This window comes from Triticum urartu, chromosome 3 (assembly GCF_003073215.2).
Source record: "Triticum urartu cultivar G1812 chromosome 3, Tu2.1, whole genome shotgun sequence".
Taxonomy (NCBI): domain Eukaryota; kingdom Viridiplantae; phylum Streptophyta; class Magnoliopsida; order Poales; family Poaceae; genus Triticum; species Triticum urartu.
In genome coordinates, this window is record NC_053024.1 from 509,652,067 (window position 1) to 509,678,879 (window position 26,813).

At 44.6% G+C, this 26,813-nt stretch overlaps 3 protein-coding genes and 1 non-coding gene across 5 annotated transcripts; 1 reads left to right on the forward strand and 3 right to left on the reverse strand.

The window, feature by feature from the left end:
* Positions 1-227: 227 nt before the first annotated feature.
* LOC125548574 (Werner Syndrome-like exonuclease) lies at positions 228-1,013 on the reverse strand. Its single transcript, XM_048712144.1, has one exon. The coding sequence runs from the start codon at positions 950-952 to the stop codon at positions 326-328; it is 627 nt and encodes a 208-aa protein (XP_048568101.1). The 5' UTR covers positions 953-1,013; the 3' UTR covers positions 228-325.
* Positions 1,014-6,454: 5,441 nt separating this feature from the next.
* On the reverse strand, positions 6,455-12,923 carry LOC125544668 (polynucleotide 3'-phosphatase ZDP-like). Of its 2 annotated transcripts, XM_048708414.1 has the most exons (13): positions 12,495-12,919; positions 12,368-12,403; positions 11,493-11,795; positions 11,367-11,402; positions 11,135-11,236; positions 10,275-10,346; positions 10,104-10,160; positions 9,886-9,962; positions 9,050-9,131; positions 8,812-8,928; positions 8,551-8,678; positions 7,872-7,941; positions 6,455-6,755 (listed from the first exon to the last, which is right to left on the reverse strand). In XM_048708414.1, the coding sequence occupies exons 1-13, from the start codon at positions 12,801-12,803 to the stop codon at positions 6,708-6,710; spliced, it is 1,437 nt and encodes a 478-aa protein (XP_048564371.1). In that variant the 5' UTR covers positions 12,804-12,919; the 3' UTR covers positions 6,455-6,707. The 2 variants fall into 2 exon arrangements, with proteins under 2 accessions (XP_048564371.1, XP_048564372.1); XM_048708415.1 differs by lacking the exons at positions 11,493-11,795; positions 12,368-12,403 and having other exon boundaries at positions 12,495-12,923.
* Positions 12,924-15,209: 2,286 nt separating this feature from the next.
* LOC125544669 (reticulon-like protein B1) lies at positions 15,210-17,143 on the reverse strand. Its single transcript, XM_048708416.1, has 5 exons — positions 16,835-17,143; positions 16,210-16,390; positions 15,925-16,066; positions 15,762-15,831; positions 15,210-15,666 (listed from the first exon to the last, which is right to left on the reverse strand). The coding sequence occupies exons 1-5, from the start codon at positions 17,031-17,033 to the stop codon at positions 15,512-15,514; spliced, it is 747 nt and encodes a 248-aa protein (XP_048564373.1). The 5' UTR covers positions 17,034-17,143; the 3' UTR covers positions 15,210-15,511.
* A 6,145-nt stretch (positions 17,144-23,288) lies between these two features.
* Positions 23,289-23,360, forward strand: TRNAD-GUC. Its single transcript has one exon. It is a non-coding gene; the product is annotated as a tRNA-Asp (tRNA).
* Positions 23,361-26,813: the final 3,453 nt, after the last annotated feature.

The window sequence follows — 26,813 nt, forward strand, 5'->3', positions numbered from 1 at the left end:
TCAATTCATTTCACCAGATATACTCTCTACCTTGTACTCCATCCGTTCTTAAATATAAACCCTTTTAAAGATTTCAATATGACCTATATATGTACTAGCAAAATGAGTGGATCTACACTCTAAAATATGTTTATCCGTATGTAGTCCATGTCCATATTGAAATCTCTAAAGAGCTTATATTTAAAAACGGAAGGAGTATCTTGTAAAGTTTAAAAGTTCAACACCAGGGCAAACTAAATATCGACATGCTTGGGTGCAAAGCAAAGATAACAGTATTTACCTAATAACCCTTGAAAACTAAGCGGATGGCATTGGCACCCTTGACCTAATATTCGCCGTCGTAGAGCCTCCGGCCGACCTCGAACGATGCAAAGGCGTCGGCGCAAGCATACTGCAGTTGGTCCCGCGTCAGCCGCGGCGCGTCCCAGGCGCTGACCCGCACGTGGTGCGGCTTCTCGGGCCACACGCCCATCACCTGCCACACGAGGCCCTGCAGCCCGGTGTGCCGCAGCGCCGGCTTCCCCAGCATGTTCGCGGCGAGGTAGCGCAGGTCCACCGCGTTCGTCACCTGCAGCCCGTAGTGAGCGCTGAGCTTCTGCGCGTCGCCGTAGACCCCGACGCCGACGAAGGTGAAGCGGCCGTCGGCGAGGAAGTCGAAGAGGGAGTCCGGGACGTAGTCGGCGCGGAGGATCTGGAAGACGAGGCAGCGGCGGCCGACGCACAGCTGCAGCAGCGCGACGGGGCCCGGCGGGAGGCCGCGGAACGAGGGGCGCCACTCGACGTCGAGGCCGACGACGAGGCGGTCGAGGCGGCGGCGGTGGATGCGGTAGACGAGGTCCAGCCACTCGTCGACGACGCCGCCGGAGGAGGTCAGGGTGGTGTGGACGTGGTCCTGGTCGAACGCCACGATGCAGTGGCCGTCGCCGAAGTCCGTCACCATGGAAGTCGCCATCTCGATCGTCCTCCCGAGGTTTCGAACTGCTGTTTGGTATAGATAGACTAGATCAGAAATCCAGAGTAGATTTGTCTTGCTGGGTCTCGGCCGTATATATTGTAGCGGTACGACGGTGCGTCTGTTTTTCTTTTCCTTTTCTTTAGGGGAGTTTTTCTTTTCCTTTTTGAGGCAACAAAAACGACGGTGCGTCTGTTTTTCTTTTCCTTTTTTGAGGGTAATAGCTAAATTTTATTGATCGAAAGCCACAAGAAGTGGGATACAAAAAATATCATGGGGTTGAAACCAAATATGGCACGAGCCCCTCGTCCAAAGAATTCAAAATTTTAGCTAGTCTATCTGAACAACAATGCTACATTCACAGACTTATTACTGGGTTTTACGAGTTCCTCCTGACATGGCAAGTTACGATTGGATTAAGAGGGAGGTTGGGCCCCACCCACCTGAAAATCAGGGGGGGGGGGGGGGGGGGGGGGGGAGCCCCCCCCCCCTAAAAAAAGGGGGGGGGGGGGGGGGGCGATGGAGAGATTTTATCGTTAGCCCCGTAACAACTCCGTAGAATGCCCGTGTGTTTAGCATTTTTGCTATCTGAATCTGTGTTGGTTGCTCGGCCTTCGAAAATGTATTTGTACTTGAAGTTTGATGCTCAATGTTTGACCTCCTTGATAATGTGTCCATAGGTACTGTCTGTTTCCTTCTCAATGTCGCTTATCACTTGTTTCAAGTCGGAGGCAACAATAAAATTTTGAAGTAGCAAATTCTCAACAAGATACAAAGTTCGTGACAGGCGATCGCTTCTACTGCTGCAACCTTTTTGACTCCATGGATGATCGTGGTTATCCATTAAGCAGAGAAAATAGTAATAAAAAGAAAAATGATTATGCTCCTTTATCTTAAAAGAACAGACTAACACGCTCAGCCACTTAGCCAACTTTAATAATTAAATACTATCACTGTATGGATAACTTTTATTGTGAAAAGACATATTTACTTTATAATGGATAAGCAGAGCCAAAGAATATGAACTATACAAGTTCGCAATACCTTTTGACGAAAGAAAGGGTTCCTGTGTATAAAAAGGGCCTCATCAAAAGAACCATAGAAACGATGGAACCCACTGACGGTCTGTGTCTGTGCACACGGCTGCTGCGGAACCCTCCAAGCCGGAGCGAGCTAGGCTGGCATCTACATGAATCTTCGTAGATTACATAGGTGGCCCACTTCGTGCTTTTTTGATGGAAAAGCCCAAGTCCAAGCCCAATTGATTGGCATAGTATGGTATGGCGCGAATAGTAGCGTCGTGATTCGATTCTCAAAAATAAAAAGTAGCGTCGTGATTCGTGAGACGCATCGAACGACCGATTCGTGAGACACGGCCAACTCCTAGTAGCTACTCAAACTCGCCTCGCCTTCTTCCTTGAACTCGATCAAGCCTGGGGAGCTCGTCGACGGCGTGCACCAGTCCAGCCTCGCCACGAACTCGATCAGCAGGGACGTGAACGTGGTCAGCGACAGCGCCTCCGTGTTCTCCACGGCGCGCATCCTCTTGGACACAGGCCACCGCACCCTCCTCCAGATCGTCCGTCTCAGCTGCAGCATGCTTTGGTCGGCTGGTGAAACAAATCGATTCACTTACCAGCGAATCAATCCTGCATCTCGATTGCCGGTTCCCCAGAAAGACCGCCGTCGGTGGCAGCTGACGCAGTCTAAACTGATCAAGAATAGTACATCTTCAGAGATGAGTACAGCTTGTATAACCTGGTGCGTTTTGTCACCATTCAACGGTGGTCTCCAACACAGTTGATCGCACTATCACGATCAATTTTGATCCACTGCCCCACTGGTGGGCCCTATCCATGACCCGGCAAGAGAGCTGCATGATGTCGAGGAAGATCGAGAAGTGCCAAGTCCCCTCTAATCCTTCTCATAGCAGTGGCAGGATCTAGTTGATCTTGATCATGAACCCAGCGATTCCTGGAGTACCATATAGTGCACATCACTCTGACTATTTTTGCTCGTTCCTGCAGACTTAATCCCTAACTAGATCATGAACTAGAGAAAAGACAAGCACGTTGACATTTGTCAGGGAGTACGTAGTACTATGCAGACTGCAGACTTAGGCCAACTCCACCGCGCGACCCCAAACGGACGTCCGTTTTGTCCGGATTCTATCCGTTTGGGTAGGGATTTGGGATCGTGTCCGGGCGTGTCCTGAGATGCGGTGGCCGTGCCCCAGCGCGCGGCCGGATCCATTTACCTCATCATGTCCGTGTCTATTTAAAAAACCAAAAGAACGTTTCAAATGCCAAGCCCTAGTTCAGGCTAGCGGTTCATCACGCCGGCAACAGAGCCAGCGGCCTACACGTCCATCGCCGGCATCAGCCAGCGGCCGGCAACACAGCCAGCCCCCAAAATGAATAGTTGTCCTCGCCGGCAACACAGCCAGCGGCCGGCAACACAGCCGGCCACCAAAATAAATGTTTTCTCGCCGGCACACAGCCAGCGGCCTAGCGGGCGGGCGGCACCCATACCAACCTCCAAAAAGAACGGCCACGGCCGATCGGATGACCTAATTCAGGCCTTCGGCGTCGAGCATCTCCTTCTGCTTGGCCTCGAACCAGGCCCTCGTCTTGTCGCTCATCTTCGACAAGTCCACGCTCATGATCGCAAGGGCCACCTCCTTCGCTTTTGTGGCGGCATTCGTGGCCTCGATGTCGAGCTGCCTCTGCCTGGCCTTGACGTTGTCGGCCTCGATGTCGAGCTGCCTTTGTCGGGCCGCCTCCTCGATGTCGAGCTGCCTTTGTCGGGCCGCCTCCTCCATGTCGAGCTGCCTTTGCCGGGCCGCCTCCTCCATGTCGATCTTCCTCCTCTTGGCTGCCTCCTCCATCTCAAGCTTCTTTCTTTGAAGGTCTAGGTATTGCTTCATTTGCTCCTCCTTGCTTTGCCGCTTCTTCTCGTCCCTCACATCCTTTTGGGACATCATGTCATGCAAAAGTGTCATGCAATGCCATGGATGAGGCATCACGTATGTCATCAACCTTGGAGTTGATCTTGCCCCTCGGCCTCTTCAACGCCTCGCCATCTCCACCTCCGGCGAATTTGGCCGTCTTTAGTCCTCTCTTCCTTTGTAGTTCACGGTATTGGTCCTTGAACTTAGGGGCAATTGTTGATGATCGTCCAACAATGCGTAAGAGTGAATGGCTTGTCATTGTGCCGGGCCTTGAATGCCTCCAAAGATTGAAATGCCAAAACCACATGATCAACAAGAAGTGAACATGCAAACATATACACGGCCGAAGTCTCATGGCCGTAGCAAGGAAAGGGCTAGGAAGAGGATAGCATATCATGTCCCCAACGCCGAGACCACTCACGGGTCGTGCTTCAACGCTCTCAAATGTGGTGCAATACTTGTTGCACTCTTGTTGGATGAACAACCATCTCTTTTGAATCGAGCCGATGCCACGGTTGCTTGTAAATTGGAGGGCTCAAACATCTTCCTTTCATGAAATGTTTTGTGGACTCTCGTCCAAAAAACAATGCCCTTTTGTTGCGCGCCGGTCTTCGGATCTTGGCTAATCTCCATCCAAGCTTGGCAAATCAACTTGTCCTCATCTTGTGTGTATGAACCCGTGCGAATGCTCTTCCTCTTCTTTTGTGCTTCTGCTCTTTGGATGAGCTCGTCGATGAACAATGGCTCGCCACTAATATCAACGTCATTGCCTTATTCTTCATCACCATCACCTTCGACATAGATGTCATCGTCTTCATGCCACGAGTCACCATGGTCGTAGTCAACACGGTCGTCGGCCTCTTCATCGGGCACATACTGGGCGCGGCCATCCTGACTTTGGGTCTCCTCGGGGTCGTAGGCACGGCCATGCCCACCCTCGAAGATCACGTCCTCCATGTACTGGTTGTAGAAGGGGTCGTCGACCATTGGCGTCAGTGTTGGCATTCCGTCAAACAAGACGCGGGGGGCGACATGGTGCCCGTGAACGGTGCCCGTGCTTGCTTCCTTTGCATCTCGACGGACGCCCGGCCGCCGCTGCTAGACCCAGGCGTGACGTTGAGGTCGATGACGGCCGCGGGGCGCGGTGTGGACGGGGCGAACAAGCCCACGTCCGGCGACCCCGAGAAACGGGTCTGGCTGTCGTGCCTTGGAGGAGGAAAGCCGGGCGACATGGGCGCGGTCCACGACGTCGGCGACTGGCAATGCGGAGGCCGGGCGACCGACGAGCCTGTGCTCGCGGGGCCGGCGGCCGCTGCAGGGAACCCGGCCGGACGGCCCATGCCAAGCATGAGGAGGGCGTGCGCTTTGTTAACGAGGTCCTCCTTCTCGTCGACCGCGGCCTTGCGTCGCGCGGCCTCCATCGCATCGCGCTGGGCGGCGAACTTGGCCACGGCGGCATTGACCTTGACGACCGCTCTCCGCTCCCTCCTCTTCGCCGATTCCGCGTCCAACTTGGCGATCTCCTCCGGCGTGCACTCCGACCGCGGCTTCCTTGGCGCCTTGGCCGCCTCCTTCTTCACCTTTGTGGGCGGGTCGACGGCCAGGCCCCCAGAATTCGACGGGGCATCGGCCATGGACAGGGGAGAGAGGGGGTGGGTGGGAGGGACGTGGGAGGGTTTGTAGAAAATGGCGCCAAATGGGGCGTGGGGGGGTTTCGGTTTCTCCCACCGACAGGCAGGCCAGGGGAGGACAAGTGCGCGTCCCACTTGTCCGCGCGTTGTCTGTTTCACCCCAAAACCGGCGCAAACTTGGGCCGCGGATAGGTCGAAAGCGGACATAAAGCGAACAAATGTCCGTTTGCGGTCACGCGCCGTCTGGTTTGTCCGTTTTACCCCAAACGAACGGGGGCAGACAAGATAGGGTCGCGCGGTGGAGTTGGCCTTAGTGCCTGTTCGGGAATACTCCGCTCCACGCTCCACTCCAGAAGCGGACGGAGCTGCAGTACAAAATCTGGGAGCAAGCAAATCGCCGCTCCCCAGATTCTAGAAGCTGATGAATTCCCGAACGGGGCCTTAATCCCCAAGGAGTCATTGGTTGTCAGTAGCAATGCAAGTGGAAGTTTATTTTGAGATGCGCTAAGCCTAATTATTCCCAGGCTGTGCATTCTGCAGAGTGCGGACTGCAGTGTTAAATCTATAAACCGTGTCAATTTAACACAGGAGCTTCTATTGGATTTGTTTCCCACGTGAATAATCATCAAGAACAAGTATAACAGCAGCAGGAACATATTCTGGCATTGTTTCAGAGCTTGGAATTTGGGTTTCTAAGAATTCGAGGTTTGGACTTTGAAGGACTCCCAGACGTACGGTTGTTTCCTGTCATTTTGTTCCCGCTAGCGAAGGTTAGAGAACTAGAGAAAAGAACCAGCGTCTCTTACTTTGATGCCACCAGGGAGAGAAAAATGGTGTCTTTTGCCTTTTGGGACACGAGGTATGGGGGGCGTGAACCCGCATTTGACACTGGTGACAATTATACGAGTCAACTGGGCGACAGAAATCAGTGATCGACGAGTCCCAGTATGGCATTGACTCAGATCCCAACAGTTCTCCGCCCCCAGTACATTGATTCAAGTCGATCCTAGCCGAACAGGCATGATACTACCAAAGGACTACGGCAAGTTTAAACAGCGATCTTGCAACGTCAGAATAACTGCGGCATTCTTAGATTCCAAACATGAGACACCGACCTACGGCAATTAGTAAACCATCTTATTCACCACCTAACATAGCTGCTCACAGTGAACGCCTAGGGACCGAAGAATTCTTCAGGAACGTGAAACTTCAGACCGATGGCCTATAATGGAAAATACAACAGAAAGTCAGAAATGGGAAGGCAAACAATATAGAGCCAATTAAAGCTTACTAACCATGAAGTAGCATATCGAACAAAAAAGTTCAAAAAATAAAAAGCTTTTGGTGGAACAAATAACATAGGAAATGCAGACAAGGTACCGCAGAGAAGTACATAAACCTGATGGGTGGGGGATTATATATGAGATAATCCAGCTTTCTAGAGGAAACAATGGAATTATTTTCGCATACTAAATTATTTTAGATGGAACCAGCATTCTTTAAACTAGCTTCAAGTTCAACTATAGTCTATTTCATCAGTGATTAGCAAAATGGCAAACGTACCAATAGCAGGGATTTGGAAAAGGGTATCTTGGATTTTATTGTATCATTCTGACATGTTGCCTCAGCTAGCAAGTAGGGTCTTATACCCATATAAGGACAGTACCGCATGAAGTCAAAATGATAATGGAACTAGAACTAGAACAGGATGTTTAATCTGCACCTATTCCCAGAGCCATGCCGGGCAAATTCTGAGCGCACTGAGTTCATTATGATGGGATTCTTACTATTGTGAAAGGATGTTTAAATAGTTTATTCACATGGACTTATCAAATTATAGAGTAAATCATTCACATCTCGGCTTACGAATATCCAATTAATAAGTTCTCCTAACACACAAAGATGGCTGAAAAATCCAGGTTATAACCAAGGGTTCTAAGGCTAGCTTTCCAAACTCCAGAAGAAACAATTGCTTGATCTGATGGTACCTATTACAAGCTTTAAGATCTACTCCCTCTGAGTAATCTAAAACGTCTTATATTTGTTTACTGAGGGAGTATATCCTATCTAACTGTTATCTGTCGCTTTTCAAACTGTGTCTCCTAATTGATTGCATAGCTAAAAGAACAACTTTCAAATTTACAAGTTTAAATGCTGATGTATGGTGTGATCAGGTCCCAGTTTCTAAATAAAAAATATGCTTCTAAACCCAGTTCATTGGCATTTCTATAAATGACAAGTAAAAGTGTGAGGGGCATTTCAAGTTGCTGAATGTTTGAACTCAAATGAAGAAATGCTAGTGCATTGTAGCTCAAGGGTAGAGGTTTTTTCACCATACCTTAGCAAATTCTATATCAGCGTCACTATGATCATTCTCTCTCCCAGCAGCATCACCAACATAGAAAGATCTGAAAAGGCACAGGGAATTTCAGAAGGAGAGCATGTAGCATGACCAAATCCTAAGGAGAAAAAGGTGTGGCATGAATTCTTGCAGCAACATACTGAACAGACTCAGAGACTTACACTATAAGAACAAGGTGAGCAATACTAGTTTGCATAACAGCATAACTCTTGTTTAAGCTGTGGAGGCCCTATTCTTTGTGTGGATTTAGCAGCAAACTCAGAACCTCGGGTGCTATAATGGAGCTTCATGTGCTGATCACTCGGCCTAAAGCCCTAAACATAGGATATGTGGTGAATCTTACACATACTACAACAGTACTTTCATGTAGATCACAAGGACAGTCTTGTGAGTGTGGTTGATATATAAGCAAGTTAGCAACAGGGGCATGGCTCCAAGAAGCAATTGTCCTGAATGAAACCATGGCTAAGCGACACATGCAGCTCACAGAAACAAACAAAAATGAACCGTGTGCATGTCAGCTGCTTGTCCAACAACCACATATGAACAGAGATAACAAAATACATTCAAAATTAAATGTTTAAGCTTACGCCCTATGAAATAAATCAATTCAAAATGGTGACTCTGGAAAAAAAATCAGAAATAGAATGATTACTGGTCCATGTCGATGGCAATTCCAGAATTGAAATGCTCTGCCATCAACCACCACATTCCTGAATTTGGTTTGCGAAACAGATCATCCGGTGTGCCTTTTCCTTTCCCTGTACCACACGCAATGAAAACCTGCGGGGAAACACAAGCACAATAAGCTACAGCTCTTATTATTATTATTTATTATGTCAAGGGATCGATCAGAAACATAAGAGACACATTTTAACACAAATATTAGAGAAAAGAAGATAGGTTAGCAGAATACCTGAATAGGGACTTTAACACACTCAATAAAGTTGTCAAGGCGTCCAACTTTTGAGTCAACAGCTTGCTGCCGCTTATTCTTCCAGCGCTCAATGTTTGACTCATTGGTGAATATGACCTGCCAACACCATACAACATGATTTTGTATTAACATGCCATGTGTATACTTATCTTGAAATGGAGTACACAGATACAGAAGAAGAGTAAAGTGATGGAATCAAAATAAGAAAGAAACTAACCAACTTGTAGCCATCATTGTACAGGCTTTGCAACTTGTCAGGAATTGATTTGTGCTGTAAAGACCACTTGTCTGCACCAATGCTACATTTGCAGTAGGTCAAAATTTATCAACTGTCTCCCTAGTGTAACAGCTCATATAAGAGAAGCATTCAAATCAGAAACTCCATTTATAAAAAGTCAGTCTCCGGAGATCACATCGCACAAGCCAGCACCTAACGGTTATACTCAAGACCATCAGATAAGCACTTTTTTTTCACAACTCAAACTCTAGTAGATCTAGGTACCAAATATTTTTCTCAAGAGAAGGTTACTTGAAATGGACGGTTGTAAAAAAGGAAACCGATTAGGTCAAGAACACCAAGACAGGGGCGATGATGAATGATGAAAAGTTGTGATTTCCTACAGTTTAAGATTCTTTAAGATTAGTGTAGCATACTATACATGTGCTTCAGGAACATGTGGTAATGAGCGCCCTATGTAGAGAGCCCACGTCATGCATGCATGGACTAAACTTTTTTTAATCAAATGTTCACATTTAAATAAGAAGCATTTTGGATTTTAACAGACATATCATTCTGCACTTCCAGTTATGACAAGATGTAGGACACATTAGTCCATAACTTACAGATAGATGACATTATATGAGATTGCCCAACCAGACAAACATTGCCCATAGAACTGAACTGTAACACAAATCTTTTCTGTAGCAAATCAATTAAAATGTGTCCTCATTATAAAACGATGAATATTTGATACCACATTCACAGAACAAGCATGTAGAACACTCTTATCAAACATAACATATTTTAAGAAGGGAAATTATATAATATAATACATCTTCACTGAGGTTTTGGCGAGGCACCCGTCGAAATCAAAAGCAGCAATCTTAGCTGAAGCATGAAGGCCATCATCCTGAACATTAGAATTGCACAAAGTTACTTTCTGACAATTTTACAAGACGGTATGTAACCAAAAGTAGTAGAGTGATATAGACTGTTTAAGGATAAAATAATTCTTGAGAGCTGTTACTTTCTTTTTTTTTCCTCAACACACCTGCTCACGGAAAATAACGGTATCAAAAGCCTTCCAATGAGTGGGAAGGGTAGCATCCTGCGTCAACAGACAACAAGGTGTGCATGTAGTAACTCAGTACAATAAAATGTTTATCAACAGCCAAAGAGAGAGAAACACCTGAGTAAGACTAGCTAGGATTTACAAGACTACCTTGTATGTTTTCTTGATATCAGAAGGCGAAAAGGGTATCGCTGTACCAACTGTTTTGTTCCCTGGAGACGACTGTTATGGAAAACAAAACCAGCATTATAAATCAAATAAAAATAACCATGCAGCTGAGCTCCAAGGTGAAGTTAAGAAAACAAAGAGGAAGGAGGTGGCTACAGTATAAACCTTTTTCACTCAAAAAAAGTGACTCGGTTGTCCTGTCAACATTACCCCACTTCACAGCCTTGGTTATTTAATTGATTTAGTGTAGTAGGATTTTTTTTTAGAAAACGTGTAAGATACAAAGATGTGTACTAGTAATTTCTTAGGATGGACTCTCAAAATAAAAGGATCAGCATTCACCACCTTCGTAAAGAACATAGAATGTGGCGAAGTGCAAGTTATAATAGGCTAACATCTGATACTACCTCTGGCTTATTCATGGAGCTTATCCAACCTTAGTAAGGAAGCTTCAAGCGAAAGTTAGAACTATAAACGTCACATGATTGATGCCTCTAAATACTATGATGCAAAAGGAGAGGGATTTGAAAGTAGGCAAGTCACTTTACCTTTACACATGGTGAATCAAACTAAGCATTCCAAACTAAACAAACTGTGATGTAAGACATGGCATGTCACAGAGACAAACAAGGATCAAAAGTGCACCAATTACTAATGTGCAGAAATATCATGTGGTAACAATACCACTTTGTCTAAACGAGATCTATGAGTGGCCAACTGTTATCTCCTGTTCACCTCCCATCAAATCCACAAATTTCAAACAATTGACATCCAAACTTCATTAGAATAAAAGCCCACAAAACAATCCACAGTAAATATTGGGTGTCATAAAATACACTTGCCTTTTCAGCCACCTCTACTTCAGGTAAAGATATATGGGAATTTCCTTTGTTCGGACTTGATAGTTCCACTGGACCGACTGCAGCCTGGTCTCCCTTTTTATTCTGAAAATGGGTAAATTTTATGGACAAACACATACTTCTACAAAACTATTGCAAATATGGTAGTATTTAGTACTCAGAAATATTCATCATACAGCAGCGTAGACATTTCAGCAAGTGGGGAATGTGTTACCTTCTCTAGCTCCCGTAACTCCTCACGATCATCATCCTGGAGGCCAAAAGTAACAGTTTAGCCACCAAAGAAAAATACAGAAACAGAACTAAATAACAATTAAATGAAGCCTCCCAGAGCACAAACCTTAATGGAGTCGAACCCCTTGAGCTTCTCAACAGGGCCTAGTGGATGCGACGAGGTGGGGAAGCAGGCGACATGGTACCACTTGGTGCTGTCGAAGCCACGGGGGTCATGGACTGAGACGCCAATGCGAAGAGCGCCCTTGGCGATGCTTGCATTGCAGACCTTGCAGGTGGAACGGGCGGACTTGGCATATTCAACAGAGACACTTCCTTTTTCTGCCACCTCTGCTTTAGGCGAAACCTTTGCTTTCTTCGGACTTGGTACTTCCAATGGACTGACTGCAGTCTGGTCTCTCTTATTATTCTGAAAAGAGTAGATTTCTCAAGTTCATGGAACAGTTCATATTTTTATGAAGCAAAACTACATTCTGTGGAGGCACAAGTCAAATCTCTTATTCCTTTGCTCATAAAAAAATCGATTATATAGAAAGGTACCCCCAACGTTCCACCTTATGATTTAGGCCTCCTTTGGTTCATAGGATAGGAATAGTATAGGAATAGGAAAATCATAGGAAGTGAGATGACATGCATCTCAAATCCTACAGAGAAAGAGATGTCATTTGATGCATAGGATAGGAATTTTTCCATTGAGTCTAGTCCAATGTTTTTTTTTCCTTTGAAATGTGAAGGATTGATACCTATCCTACATAGGTATAGGAATCCATTCCTATAAACCAAAGGGCTCCACAGGAATTTTTTCTACAAAGTTCCTATCCTTTGCAATTCCTACAATATTCCTATGAACCGAAGGAGGCCTTGGCAACATAATTTTACATTACTCAAAATTGCCATCCAATAGGCAGAAATATTCAGCGCAGGAGTGGCGGGAAGACCGCTAACAGAACAGGCATTTTCAACAGGTGAGGAATGTGCTACCTTCTCAAGCTCTCGCAGCTCCTCGCGATCGTCATCCTGCACAACCCCCAAATACCGGGAGTTTAGCCTCCAAGAAAAAAACAGAACAGATCGAAATACGAATGGAACAGAAAAAAAACACCCAAACCTTAATGGAGTCGAACCCCTGGACCTCCTCGACGGGGCCAAGCGGGAGCGAGGAGGCGGGGAAGCAGGCGACGTGGTACCACTTGGTGCTGTCGTAGCCCCGAGGGTCGCGGGCGGAGGCGCCGAGGCGGAGCGCGCCCTTGGCGATGGCGGCGCTGCAGCCCTTGCAGGAGGAGCGGCCGGACTTGGCGTACTCGACTGAGACGGTCGCCTTGGCGGCCGGCGAGGCCGACATTGCTCCGCGGGCGATGCGGACGACGGCGGGGAGGAAGAGGAGGCTGGGGTTTCGGGAGAAGACAGGTGCGAGCATGCGAGGTGGGGACGGGCTGGAGGGGAGGGGACTGGCTAGGGTTTTGTGTAGTGTAGGTGGTCGGCGCTGGAATCACGCCGCGGTGGGAGGGAGGCGGGGGGGCGGGAAGAAAGAGGAAGGTGGGGCAGCGAGCCGAGCCGCGGTGGTGGTGTTGGCCGGTGCTGCCGTCGTGTTCCTGAGTCGTGACAAGTGTCAGGTTTGGGGGGTCGGCTGCATCGTGGGCTGGTCTAACTTTGGGCTCATTTGATACAGCAGCACCACCGAGGCGACAGAGAAAATTACAAACTTTGGTCCTCGAAACTTGCGGACGCGTAATACAAACTCTTTTTCATGGCAATTGGTGTCTCATTTATATCCATATAAAAGTTGTAGTACACATCAACATGACAAAACTAAAATACCGTCAAAACATTAGCATTTGCACGAAGAAACATCAAACATAAAAAAAATACTCCCTCCGTTCATTTTTATAAGTCATTTCAGACAATTTAAAATGAACTATTTTATACATTGTCTGAAATGTCTTCGAGGTCTTATAAAAATGAACAGAGGGAGTACAATCAAGACCGAAGAATTCTCTGAACTTCCCACCTACGCTCGTCATCAGCCTCCGGCACCACCATAGCAGCTATCAAAGAAAAAAATGACGGATCACCTCCTTATCCGAGCTCGACGCGGCTCCATCGTTGGTATGTAGTTTTGTAGACCTTCAAGGTGGCTCACCAAAGGCGAAGCCATTGTTGTTGAACGAATCAAACCGGGGCAACACCTCGAACACGCCATCGAACTCCAGATCTAGCACCCCTGCACACTAAGACGTCGAAGGATGAAACCATACTTGCCAGTCACAAACCACGAACCCAACACACGATCCACCATCTTCCAATGTTGTTGAAGCAGATCACAATCTACATCCGCTAGTGGACTACCTCCCAGGCTCCGTGTCGACACTGGAGCAAACGGCGGAGCCCGAGAACACAAATCCACCATGAGGATGTCGCCGCTGCCACGTCATTCTTGCTTGAACAATTTCAAATTCATCCCGAATCATAGTATTGATCGTCTCGTTGGGGAAAGATCTAAAGCTTCTTTATTTGAGCGTCACCATCGCCATCGTGAAGCCAAGATGATAAACAACCCAAAGGGCCTAAAACCTAAAGCTACACGATCCACATGTATGGATCCGGTGACCCCCCCCCCCCCTCCTCCCACCCTTAACAACCGACGACCAACCTCGGTCGTCGGCAGAGGGTTGCCACCAGAGGACGGCTATTGAAGGACCTGGCGGCAGGTCACCCTTTATTTCTAGGGGAAGAACGAAAAGCAATGCAATGGGAGAAATGGTCCGAGAAAGGGGACTTTAGTGGGCCAAGGTTATCATAAATCCCACGTGACAGAGGTCCAAACTAATGCGAATCTCCTCCCAATTTGTGGGACGAACACATAGACGCGGCCGCAGACGCTTGGATTGTAGAAAACATCCATGACATCTGGACATTTAATGGTGATTTGAGGGATGGCCTCAAAAACGCCCTTAAAGCATCTCTAGCAGATCCCATACATCTTCGTCCTCTAAAACAATCTTAGAGAACAATGTAAAACGTTTTTACGAGATGGTATGTGTGTTTCTACGGAATGACATGTGTGTCGGCAGAACAGATCCCGCATAAAATTGTTTCATGTCCCTACAAAATAGTATAAAGCCCCTACAAGCAAGATTGCAATTAGATCCTTCCAGCTGGGACGGAGGTGTCGCAGCGCGAGAAGTAGCGAGCGCAGTGGAGCAGGACGAGGAGCGTCCGGGCGGATGCGAGGAGCAGGCAGCGGCAGTAGCTAACTAGCTCGCGTAGCTCACGCCTCGAGCAGCGGCAGCTTGGGTCCTGTGGTGACCGGTGTCGAGGCATTCCGGCGAGGTCGTGCTTGGGGAAGACCATGACGGGAGCTAAAATTGCTCCAAATCCCCCTCGCACCAACCACCGTTTCTTACTTTTCAGGCCCTGCAAAAATTGCTCCAAATCCCCCTAGATATTATAGAAGAAACGGCCCGAAATACACATGCTCTAGACAATTTTGCGGGATCTATTCGGGACAAAAAAGGTTCCCATCCCGTAAACCGGCGGTTATTATGCTCTTACAATGTTAAGATGCTAGGGAGGTCGCATCATTTAGACGAACCCTCTGTTTGCAACCCTTACATAAATACTTGGTGAAAATATATCAAATTATCATATTTCTTATAACCGAATGAAAATCTATCAATACCTATAAATGGTCTCTCAAAATAATACTCTGTGTCCAAGAAAATACTGCTATAAGATCGTTTATAAATCACTAATCACTAATATCTAAACGTCTTATATTTCTTTATAGAGGTAGTACCTATTAAATAGAAGGAACGAAGAAAACTGGATAAATCACTACGCAGTAGTATATCACTAGGCACTAGAACAGGTAATGCCATAACATTTCCGGCTCCCAGATAGAGTAACCATGCTGAAAGTTGAAAAATAAACAAAAAAAAGAAGATCAACAATCTTCAGCTGGCATGACTCCACTTCACAAAAGGATCAGCACACCACATCTATATGTACTAGTATCAAGTAGTATTAACTAAAGACAGACGCAATGACACAGAACCATCCTTCAAAATGAGGCAACAAGTTGAGATTAACACAGATGGCAATACGCGGCAGGGTAACTCTTGTGATCTAGTGCTTCTTGTTCTTCGGGATCTTCGACAGGACCTTCTCTTCAAAGATGGCATAATACTTCTTCAATTCGATCATGGCCTTCTCACCAAAAGCATCCACCTTGTCATCGTACTTCTCATACAGAACTGGCACAGTGTACAGCACCACAAAGACTGCACTCAGGAAAAAAAAAGGTGTCCATTAATAACTTGCATCGATATTTAGTGAGTGGTGAAGAAAATAGGCTTGCAGCACAGGTGATCATTACCTATATATGACAGTGTCAAAAAGTTGCAGTAGCTCCCAAGAACAGAAAGAAGCCAGAGCCCTCCAATCACCTGGGAATACAAAGAACAGTCGCATGTTCATGAGCAGGATCAAGAAAGCACCAACCATTAATCATTTCCAAATTGAAGAGATAACCAACATACAATGAGGAATTTCTTCAGATCACGACCATGACCAGTCTCTCTCAAGGTAAAGAAGCCCCGGTTGATCTCATGCCGCAGTGATAGTGCAATGTTTACAGTCATGTCCTCCGGGATTTTCACCTCAGGGATGTTCGGGGGAGACCTAAAATATCATAAATACCAAAGATTATGAGAAGTTCTAAGCAATTAGCAAATTCAAATGGCTATGGTGTCTGCAGGCACCACAATCAGCAGCAGCAGGTCAAGTATAAGTTGGATCAATTTCATATAGGAGGAGAATCTCACTTGTGGATGAAAATGCAGACATTGGAATAGAGGAAGAGGGTTGCCAGGGAGAGGATGAGGCAGTGGCCCACCAAGGTGAGCAGATGGTACTCCATGACCTCGAACAGCAGCCAGATGGCAGTAGCGCCAGCAAGCACCCCTCCGGAGACCTTCTTGTTCCTCCATAGAACAAGATCAGCAGCTGCAAGCAAAAAAATAATTGCAAGCGTTCACATCAGGCCAAAACACCAGAATAAACATCTAGGCGGTTAAGCAATCCAGATCTGTTCTACTGCCCCCAGATCGTCTGGAGCATATTAGGGGTTTAGAGTGACGACAAACTGCGCCGCCGTTTAACCGTCGCCATTACCCAAATTCAACACCCAAACCTTCAGTTTACTGCTTATGAACAAACTCTAAACCCTCCAATCAAGCTCTAGAACAGGCTGATAGCTGAGAAATCACATAACCGAGGGTCCTATCGCTTCTCTCATCTTATCCTAAAGCTAGTTAGGACTCCGTACCAAGCAATAAAGCAGCAACAGTTCCCACTAAACAAGCGAGACGAAACGCGATCAGATCGCAACGGATCTAACACCAAACAATAATCAATTCCCAATCTGGAGCACAGGGCTCGGGAGCTTACGCTTGCCGCCGCCGAGGACGGCGTGGACGGGCTTCTCGCGGCCGAAGAGGCGGTAGATCTTGGCCTTGACGCCCGCCGCCGACCCCTTCTTCTCGTCGTCCGAGTCCGAGGACGACGACGACGAGTCCCCACCGTGGAACTTGTCGGAGATCTTGTCCATCATGGACTCCGCCACCGGCTCCTCCTTGTGCTCCGCCATGCTCCCTAGTCCCCCCACGCTCTCCTCCCGAGCTTTTCTTCTGGTTGGTTTTCCTTTTCTTTCTTTTCCCCCTTGGCTGCGCGGTCACGCAAAGATCTCCGGGGTGCGCGTAGCCGGGCGGCGACCCTTTATACGGCGCGCGACGCGATCGGGGCCGTCCGTCTGGACGCCGCACGGAGGGCGAGGATGCGAGCAAAAGCGGTTTGGAACTGGTAGGCTCCGTCCACGCCGTAGGTGACGCGCCCCTCGACTTGGGTCCGGTTTTACCCCCTCGCTTGATGGCCAATTAAGACCGCGGGTGGGGGCCTGGGCCCCGGTGACAGCGGGACGAGGGGTGCGTGTGCGGGTGGGCGGAAGATGGGTTGTCCTTGGGAGTTAAGTTTGAAGACGCGGACGGGGAGGCGTCGTCATCGCGGGCACGTCCTTGCCGGCCCCACGAGGGAGGACAGCCGGAGGAGATCGCGAGGGTGCGTTGAGCGGAGCTGTGACACGTGGTGCGGGGCCGACATCCGTCGGCGCGAAGGTAGTCTTGTCGTCTCGGGCAGAAGCTTCTTGAGCAACGACGCGGCCAAGGAAGTCGAATGGGACGACTTGGAGGAGCACATAACTTGGTGGCTAAGGTTTTTTCATAAAAAAAACACGGATTCATGGATTATTGTTTTTTGACCGCCCATACGGTCAGGTGCGTGAAACAATTTTCATAGCCACTGAATCATCAACCAACAGCCATGATCACGCTGCCACATGCTCTTCTACTTTCTCCCACGCGCACGACCCCTCCCTCCCCCCCCCTCCCCCCCGACCTAGTCCTAACAGCCAACTCCCCCCCCCCCTTCCCAGGGTGGGCGGACGCCGCCACACACCGCCTCGTTACCCCGCCCTTCCCTTGACCTCTTAGACCACTGTTTTGTCCGATATCTCTAGTGGCCATCCCTCTAAGCCCCTCTTCTTGATTTGCAGCAACTTTGGTGACGAACCCGCACCACCGCACCATCAAGTTTTAAACTCGCTCCCGTCGGCTATAGCTTGCTTCCGCTTGTCCACGTCTTGGACTCACCGGGGTCAACGCTTGTTGTTGTCGCTCGGACTCGCGCAAAGCAAAATTTCTGCCACGTCGAATTTTCCCATGTACTGATGTTTAGCAAATGCATTTTTTAAGCCTTGAGGTATCCATTCGCTAAAAAAGAGTTGCCTGGTTAACTAATACAGAACCAGACACCATCACAGTACGCCCTCAAGACAAGGCACTCGGTTGACCTGACTATCCACATGATCGGCACACACACTACCACAAGGAGGAATGTCGTCGAGGATGTCTGTAAAGCGTCATTGTCATCATTGCCCCAGGATAAGAGATTCCGACTTCACTGCGGGCAACCACCCAAGAACTCTCTGATCGAGCGAACCACATAAATCTTACTGGCCTATGCCAAACAATCAACCCCAACATGCCGAGGGCTAGGCAGCTCTGACTTGATGACAAGTTACGCGGGAGAAAAGGAGCACACCCAGCACCAACGGGGTCCCAGTTACTCATCACACGACATCGTTGTTGCTGTGTTTCCCGACATCTTGCAACTCCCATTTCACCCTTAGGAGTTAGGAACATGTCAAATAACCAGCGGCAAAGGCAAAGCCGCGCCCCTGCTCATCTTGCTACGGCCATCATCGTCACACAAGGCGCCTACCAACCACGATGTCATGCACATCCAATACCAAGGAAGCGCAAAAGGGATTAAGATCTCCAGGACGATGTCACAGAGAGATAAAAACAACACAGAAACGATGTCGTCGCCCGATCCTGCAGCAGAATCTTCACCCAAGAGTTCGCCCACCCCAATGAGGATAACGACGCCCATGAGCGTCGCCGCCGTCGGTGGCTTTCACTCATAGCAACACAAGCGCCACCACTAGCCCGTACACACCTTGACGCAGAGGCAATGCCACCAACCTCATCATCAACAAGCCAATGAGCCGGATCCGACAGGAAAACCAGCCAAATTGGGCGCTCATCCACCACAACGTGGCATGTCAAGGAGCAAACATCTCGAGCGCAAGTGACCCGATGCATCTCCCGAGCACGAGGTGCCACCCCACCCCAATCCGTCAAACGGGGCTGGTGGATCGAAGTCAGGGCAGCCCAGCACACCACCAGGCGTGTCAGGGCCTACCCGTTGGAGGAGTGACGCAAGGAGAGGATCAAGTCACCAACATTAGGATGCCGACACATAATCGATGTAGATGATCGAGCCTCACTCCACCCGAGATGCTCACACAACATGAGGAGAACGCCTTGTCGCCGCCTGCCACGCGGGCTTATTTCGCTGGCATCATCTGAGGATGGCAAGGGGAGGAGGGGAGCACGAGAGTTGAGGGCTTCGGCGGCTAGGGTCCGCCGTGGAACGATGCAGATGCGGGGAAGAGTGGTTTTAGTAAACTACGATGTCTCTATGCTAAGACTAAGCTTCATGTTTCGTGGATTGTTCTTTCTAGAAGTACAATCTTATTTCATTTCTCCGTTGAAGCGTCAAATTTTCTTAGATATTTGTTTGTGAAAATAACTAACTAAATTATGCAGGGAAGTGCTTCGGTTATACATGGAGTATTTTGGTTCTTGAAAATACTATTTCGACCAACTCAATCAGTGTGTACCTCAAAAATGATGCTTCTCCTTTTAAAGTAACTAGAGCAATGCCCGTGCGTTGCAACGGGGATATAAATATTCTAATACATTAAATTATGATTTACCTGTCAATAATAATGCGATTATGTAAATAAATGTTCATCAAATTTTGACCATGAATTACCTTATATTTTGATTAGAAATTTGATAAGTAAATTAAAATGGAATTGGTTCAGAAGGTAAGTAAATTAAGACGATTGATTATCATATACATGGAAGGTTGGACGAAGGAGCGGTGGGAAGAAAGGTGAAATGGGAACCTTACGTTCTTTTTAAGTAGTAGAGATAAATAAAAGTTCATAAAATTTTGACCATGAATTCCCTTATATTTTGATTAGAAATTTAGTAAGTAAATTAAAGTGGAATTGGTTTAGAAAGGGCGGTGGGAAGAAAGGTGAAATGGGAACTTTACGTTTTTTTTAAAATAGTAGAGATAGAAATTACTTGTAATTGTGGTTTGCGCTCCATTATCAATATGCTAATTGAATTATTGGTCAAAATTTAATCAAAATACGCCTCATACCACATTGAAGTGTGCGTTTCCTTATAATCATGACAATATTGCCGATCAAACCTCACTACAATACGGCAGTCATTTTTTCATTCATTTCTATATAAACATCTAGATGAGAGAAATTTCAGTCTGACGTTGGCCACTTTGCCATGACCCAGTGAGTTACAAATGAGGCCAAGAATAACACCTTTGTATAACCATAGGAACATAGTAGAACGCTAGTTTATTTTTGTTATGAACCGAGCAGCTTCATTGATCAATAGTATGAGCAATATCCAAAAACATTTTTTAGACATAAGAAGCACAAGGGAGACGAGCAGGGCATGCTTGCGCCAACATGTGTTGTGCATGAGAAAAACACATATTAGCACCGGGAAAATGCACACCAATGTAAAAAGTGTACACTTTAGCCTTGTTAACAAAAAGTGTACACTAACATGGAAGCACAAACACACCATAACATCAAATATATACTAATGCAAGAAGTGGACTCACCAACATGAGAACTACACTTGTGCGTCAAACGAAATCACCGAAACCTATTAACGGGAGTTTCAATTTCCGATATATCTAGACGACACAATGATAAAAACCGTTGGCAAATTTAAACGATCGGTTTATATATACACAAAATCTGCGCAATTCCTAAAACAAATATAGAAAATTACGAAAACGCAGGTGCCAAGTCAGGTTTCTTCTTAAACGATTTTTTCTATTTTTTTTATAACTACCATTTTAGTAATTTTTTAGCGCAACATGTTTTTAGAAATATAATTGGGTTTTTGTTCTGATTTATATTTTGCATGTGGGCCTTAGCTTTGAAGATGGGCTGCGCCATGCCTTAATGGGCCAGAGCTCGTCCATTGTGGTTTTTGGAGCTTGAGAAGTGTTGCTTTCAGGGAGAGCATACGACGTGCTTTGCCTCCAACTGGCGCGCGCACCTGCACCCCACGACTTTCAGGGAGCTTGAGAAGTGTTGCTTTCAAGAAGGTTTCTAAAACCGGGCCGGCCTCTTATCGTGCCGGAAACTGTTCAAGAAAAAAATGGAGCGAGAGATCGAACCTGCACCCCACGCTAGTAAGTGCTCGTCCCTAGCAAGACGACCTGACGACCTACACTGTCCAATTACAAAGGTTATAAGAGGGATCAACGATGACCAGTGTACTGTAGAACTGGTCTTTTTCCCATGTTTCTTTTTCTTTTATATTCCTGTTATTTGTTTTTTCCTTTTTCCTTTATTTTATTTTTTCAAGTTTATTTATCATTTTCAAAAAAATATTAGCACTTTAAAAAATTCGTTCAAAATTTCAGAAAATTGACATTTTTTCAACTTTTATTCATAAATCAAAACATATTCACATTTTAATAAAATTCTACAGGAATTTTATAAAAAAGTTCTTATATTTTAGATATTGTTTAGAATGTCAAAAAAGAAACATTTTTCTAGAAAGCACGAATAAATTTTCTAAAATCAACATTTTCAATTTTAGAACATTTTTTTTCAAAGATGAACAAAAATAGGTATTTTAAACATTGTTTAGAAAGAAGAACAAAAAATTAAAACAACAAAAAATGAATTTCGCTCAACTTTTTTTATCTTGTAAACAAAAATTAGAGAATGTGGAATTTTTAAAATTTTCAATAATTTTTGGAAGTGCGAACATTACTGGAAATTCTCTGAATATATTGGAATTTCTTTACAAATTTTGGAAAAAACAGAACATTTTTTCAAAATTGTGAACAAAATTTTGGAAAGTGAACATTTCTTTTACATTTTTGAACAAATTTTGTAGATATGAACATTTTTTTTAAATCATGAAAATTTTGAAACTGCAAACATTTTGTGAAGTTTATGAACAAATTGTGAAAATGAGAACATATTTTGAAATTCCAAACATTTTTTTTTCAAGTTTGAAAAGAAATGGACTTGAAAAAGAAAAAAAGGAAAGGGGAAACGAAAATTTTACAAAGAAACAAAAAAATAGAAAAGAAAACAGAAAAGAAAAAGAAAGACCAATAAAGAAGTAAAATAGAAAAAACTGGTTCTAGAACTTTCTAGAAGGTTCCCCGAACCTGTATAAACCCAGCTGGAACCTTCAAGAAGGTTTCTAAAACCGGGAGCGATTGGCTGTTAAAATGGGCCGGCCCAGATCGGATTGCTAGCGACGTAGCGTCGACAGTTCTACGAAACAAGCGGCAAATAGGGAATTCCTTGCTTTCGCAATTCGCACAAAGAAGAAATTGTTGCTGCACAGAAACACCTTCTGCGAGCAGAACATACAAAAAGACACTTCCACACAAGATCAAGCTTCTGACGCATGTTTCTCTACATTATTGATTCTAAAGTATCTTTAAAATACTAGAGCAAGTCATCAATTTACAAAAAGGCAAGAACTAAAATTTGGCAATCTTCTTTTTCTCCAATACGCCTGGGTGTGTATCATTGCATTGATAGGTAGGTGAAATACAAAGTTAGAGGTCCGCCGGCTCGTACATTAGGAGGCATGCCGGGAGCACTCGAGAGCGGAGGAGAGGGGTTGCTCAGCCCCACTACAGTAAGGTTTACAGCGCTGTTAAAATTTGGCAATCTAGCTCTCGGACTTGAATCCTGCTTCCCCATCAGAGGGAAAGAGCCTCTAAGGAGAAACCGATCCAAACTAAGCAACAGAGAACAATGAAACCACACAAACTTAAGCGGAAGCTAAGGTGAGCTCTGAAACTACATGAACTTTACCAAGTAGAACAAGCAAGGGAATGGAATAAAAGAAACCAGATTACTCACAGGTAAAGGCTACAAGGCTTCCAGTAGCCTCCGGAGGCTGCAAATCTGCACCGGAGAAGAGTGGAGAGTGGTCGCACAACCAGAGCAACCGAACATAGTGAGTCGGAAACTGATAACGATCCAGTAGTAAAGCAAAGAGTGGAAGCTGGGATGTGAGAATATGCTACTGGGATGTGCGGATGCTCAGCGGACAGTTCGGAGACAGCTTTGATGCTCTGAATATGCTTTCGTAAGAATTACAACTTAGAAAAGTAGACTTGTAAAAACAGCATCAAAGTCGTTGTAGTATAGTGGTAAGTATTCCCGCCTGTCACGCGGGTGACCCGGGTTCGATCCCCGGCAACGGCGTTTTTTTACATTTTTTCCCCATTCGGGACTTCATTTCCCTTCCAAGCACAGGATGGATGGAAGACTGCCAGTACTACATAATTTGGTGAAAAGTTGTGCTCTCAATCCAGATTTTGTATATTAAAAAAAGGAAAAATGGTTTAATGAACATACTATCAATATGATGGTCCTATTTATGAAAAATTAACGTTCATACACTCTTACGCGTGCGCCCACACATACACCATCATTACAACTTAGCATGGAAGTGTAAATAATTTTAATCATAATAGCTTAACGAAAGAAAAATGGTTTGATGAACATACTGATGTGTAAATATTTGCGAAAGGTCGAATGTAATATTAGATAAACCAACCCTTACAAGGATTTCTTACAAGAACAAAGAAATTACAAACAAGTTATTGAAGAAACCAAAGCCGTATTCCTTTTGCATTTATCGGCGGCGCAACGTGAGCAATGCATGTTGTCGTCTCCGGGCCTCCGTATCAGCGAAGCAATCTTGTTGAAACCCAAAAGCTTGAAGAAGCAACAACATGGAGACACCGAGAACCACGATTTGAACATATCTCCCTCCTAGAGAAGCTAACACCGAGGGGAAGGGGGTAGAAGATAATCCCAACTACGACCATAGAGAGGAGGGGGACACAATCCTCACAAGTTCCTTGACGGAGCCGCATCAAACTATCCTTCATCAAACGAAAAAGGATTTAAAGAACAAAATCACATTGCAACGTCTTCCAATTCGTAGGACGTCGCCAGTGACATAGAAGAAATTATGAAAAAAGAGGCTCATTAGTTGGCCCTGACTGAAGATACACACACCTACTTTCGGCGACGAACAAAACTTTTATCATATTTTAATTAAAATATTAATTCTGTTATTGGGAGGGTCATTACTCACATCGAATGGAAAACAAATCATACTTTTTCACCTTACTAATTAAAATAAGGTGATAAGTTTTTATATTATGTGATAGTTAGTAAGGTGAAAAAGTATCATATGCCTACAATTTTTTATGTTAGGTGATAATTAGTAAGGTGAAAAAGTATCATCTCTCATGAATGATTTGTATCATATCAAATTTATAATTTCCGCTAACATATGACTACAATTTTTTCTATCATGGAACATGAATACCAAGGACCGATGTCAGCTATTCGCCATGGAGGGAGTATTATCTGATAAAGTCATATACATTTAATATATTAAAAGATATAATTTATTCTTGTTGAATTATGTAATTGTAACATGGCGACACTTGAAAGACCTTTGTGTAATCGTTGTCACATTTTGAACCATGTTTTGTATCTATAGATCTACTTTCTTTTAGGGAGTATCTAGTTCTGTTTTGGGCAACAGAGATACTTCCCTCTTCCTCCTTTATCTTCCTTCTCATTTTGACATCTCTTTTTATTGGTTGTAGGTGGTCTGCCTCTTTGCTGCTGGCCATGTATTGCGTCCTAAGTCAATCATACCGAAGATTTCTCCGGGGCATAAGCGTATTTTTTGACTTAAGGTTTGTACAACGGTGCTGCCTTAAGAGTGCCACATAAGATGTCCGCCGAGGTGGAGGAAAGAGAAATCAGACAAAAATACTTGTCATCTTTTAATTAAGAGATGATTTCTTAGAGATAATATTAAAAGGTAACTATTGTACATCTATTGTTTTCTCTAGATTACATGGCATGATTAAGATAAGACCATCTTATTAGCCACTATACATGCCCTTATAAGTCTATCTATAAATACAATATGCTCCCTAATTTTTAAGGCCTCACAGCCAATTAAGGTCTTCAATCTGGAATTGGGCAACCCGATTTTGACCGGATCAACAATTTATTAAGGAGCTCTCTCATTCAAAATTTTTAGTTCACTATGCTTCTTAATTTTTACGGCCTCATAATCAATTAAGGTCTTCTGGGTCAACAGATTTTGACTGGGTCAGTCATTTCTCAAGGAGCTCTCTCATTCAATTTTATAATACATTATGCTCCCTAATTTTCAAGCTCTCCCATTAATTTGAACTATTCAATTTTAGATTTGGTTTATGATTTTGACCAGGTCAACGGTTTTTTGAATCAATAGGCGGCAATCAGCCTATAAAAACATACCAATCCCACACATCCTCTCACTACCTAGAAAAGGAAATGTCAACCTACGATATTCTAGCTTAAATATAATATATGCAGACATGGATGCAGAAAGCAGATAACACATAATCACAACATGAAAAGGACCACCGAAACACCACATTATAATAAAAAGAAAACCCAAATGATAAGTTTTTTTTGAGGCAACCCAAATGATAAGTGCCACACATATGGCACGAAGTAACATGGCCCAAATGCCTCCATTACCATCCATTTTCCCACAACATATGACATCAGCAGTTTTTTTTTGTTTTTCAGACATAAAAATGTTTGATCTCCTAAGCAAAAAATCTGATTAAACATTCGTTTTCATCATTAAATCCGTCTCAACGAGATCTTCACAACTAGATCCCATATTAATATGTTTCGACGACTTTTTTTAGGCCAAAAGTTGTCATGATGTTTACACTGAAGTTGCCATAATATTTACACTAAAATTGTCATGATACGTTTCATATATTTTTTCTTCTAGATTTTAAAGCTAACATTGTATTTCAATTATTTTTTACCATGAATTTTATTAGTTGACCATGGCAATTTATAGTAATTAACCACGACAAATTTACTTCATGGATCATGGCAATTTTTAGTAATTCATCATGGCAAATTTAGTTTATAGAGCATCACAATTTTAGTATTTTCACCATGGTAATTTTTTTGTATGAACCATGGCAAGTCTAGTACGTGTATCATGGAAATTTAAGTAATTCACCATGGTAATTTTAGTTTATGGTTCATGCCAAATTTGAGTCAGTGACCATGCGTTTTTAAAGTAATTGATGACATATTTCCTTTTAATTATGAACCATGGCAAATATTAGTAATTCATCATGACAAGTTTAGTTTCTTAATTCCCTTTTTTTATAACATGTAAAAAAAATTAAATGTAAAAAAGAAAAGTAGTTGAAACATATCAGGTAACTTCAGTGTAAATGTCATAGCAATTTATGTGCAATAGACATGACAACTTTTAATAAAAAAAGTCATCGGAACATATCAATATGAGATCTAGTTTCGTAGATCTCGTCGCGACGGATTTAACGGTGAAAATGGTTTTTTAATTGGATTTTTAATTTAAGAGATAAAATAATTTAAAAACTGAAAATCAAAAAGATTCCCGTAGACATCATCAGTTTCATTATTTTTGCATGCATGCAGTGACATGGCACACAATGGTGACGAGGCGTTTGGCTCAAGTTGCTTCGTGCCTCACGTGTGATACTTATCGGGGTCCAATGAAAAACAGACTCGATCATGTCCCACACTCGTCGTACCAAATACTTACTAAGTTCCAAAATATAA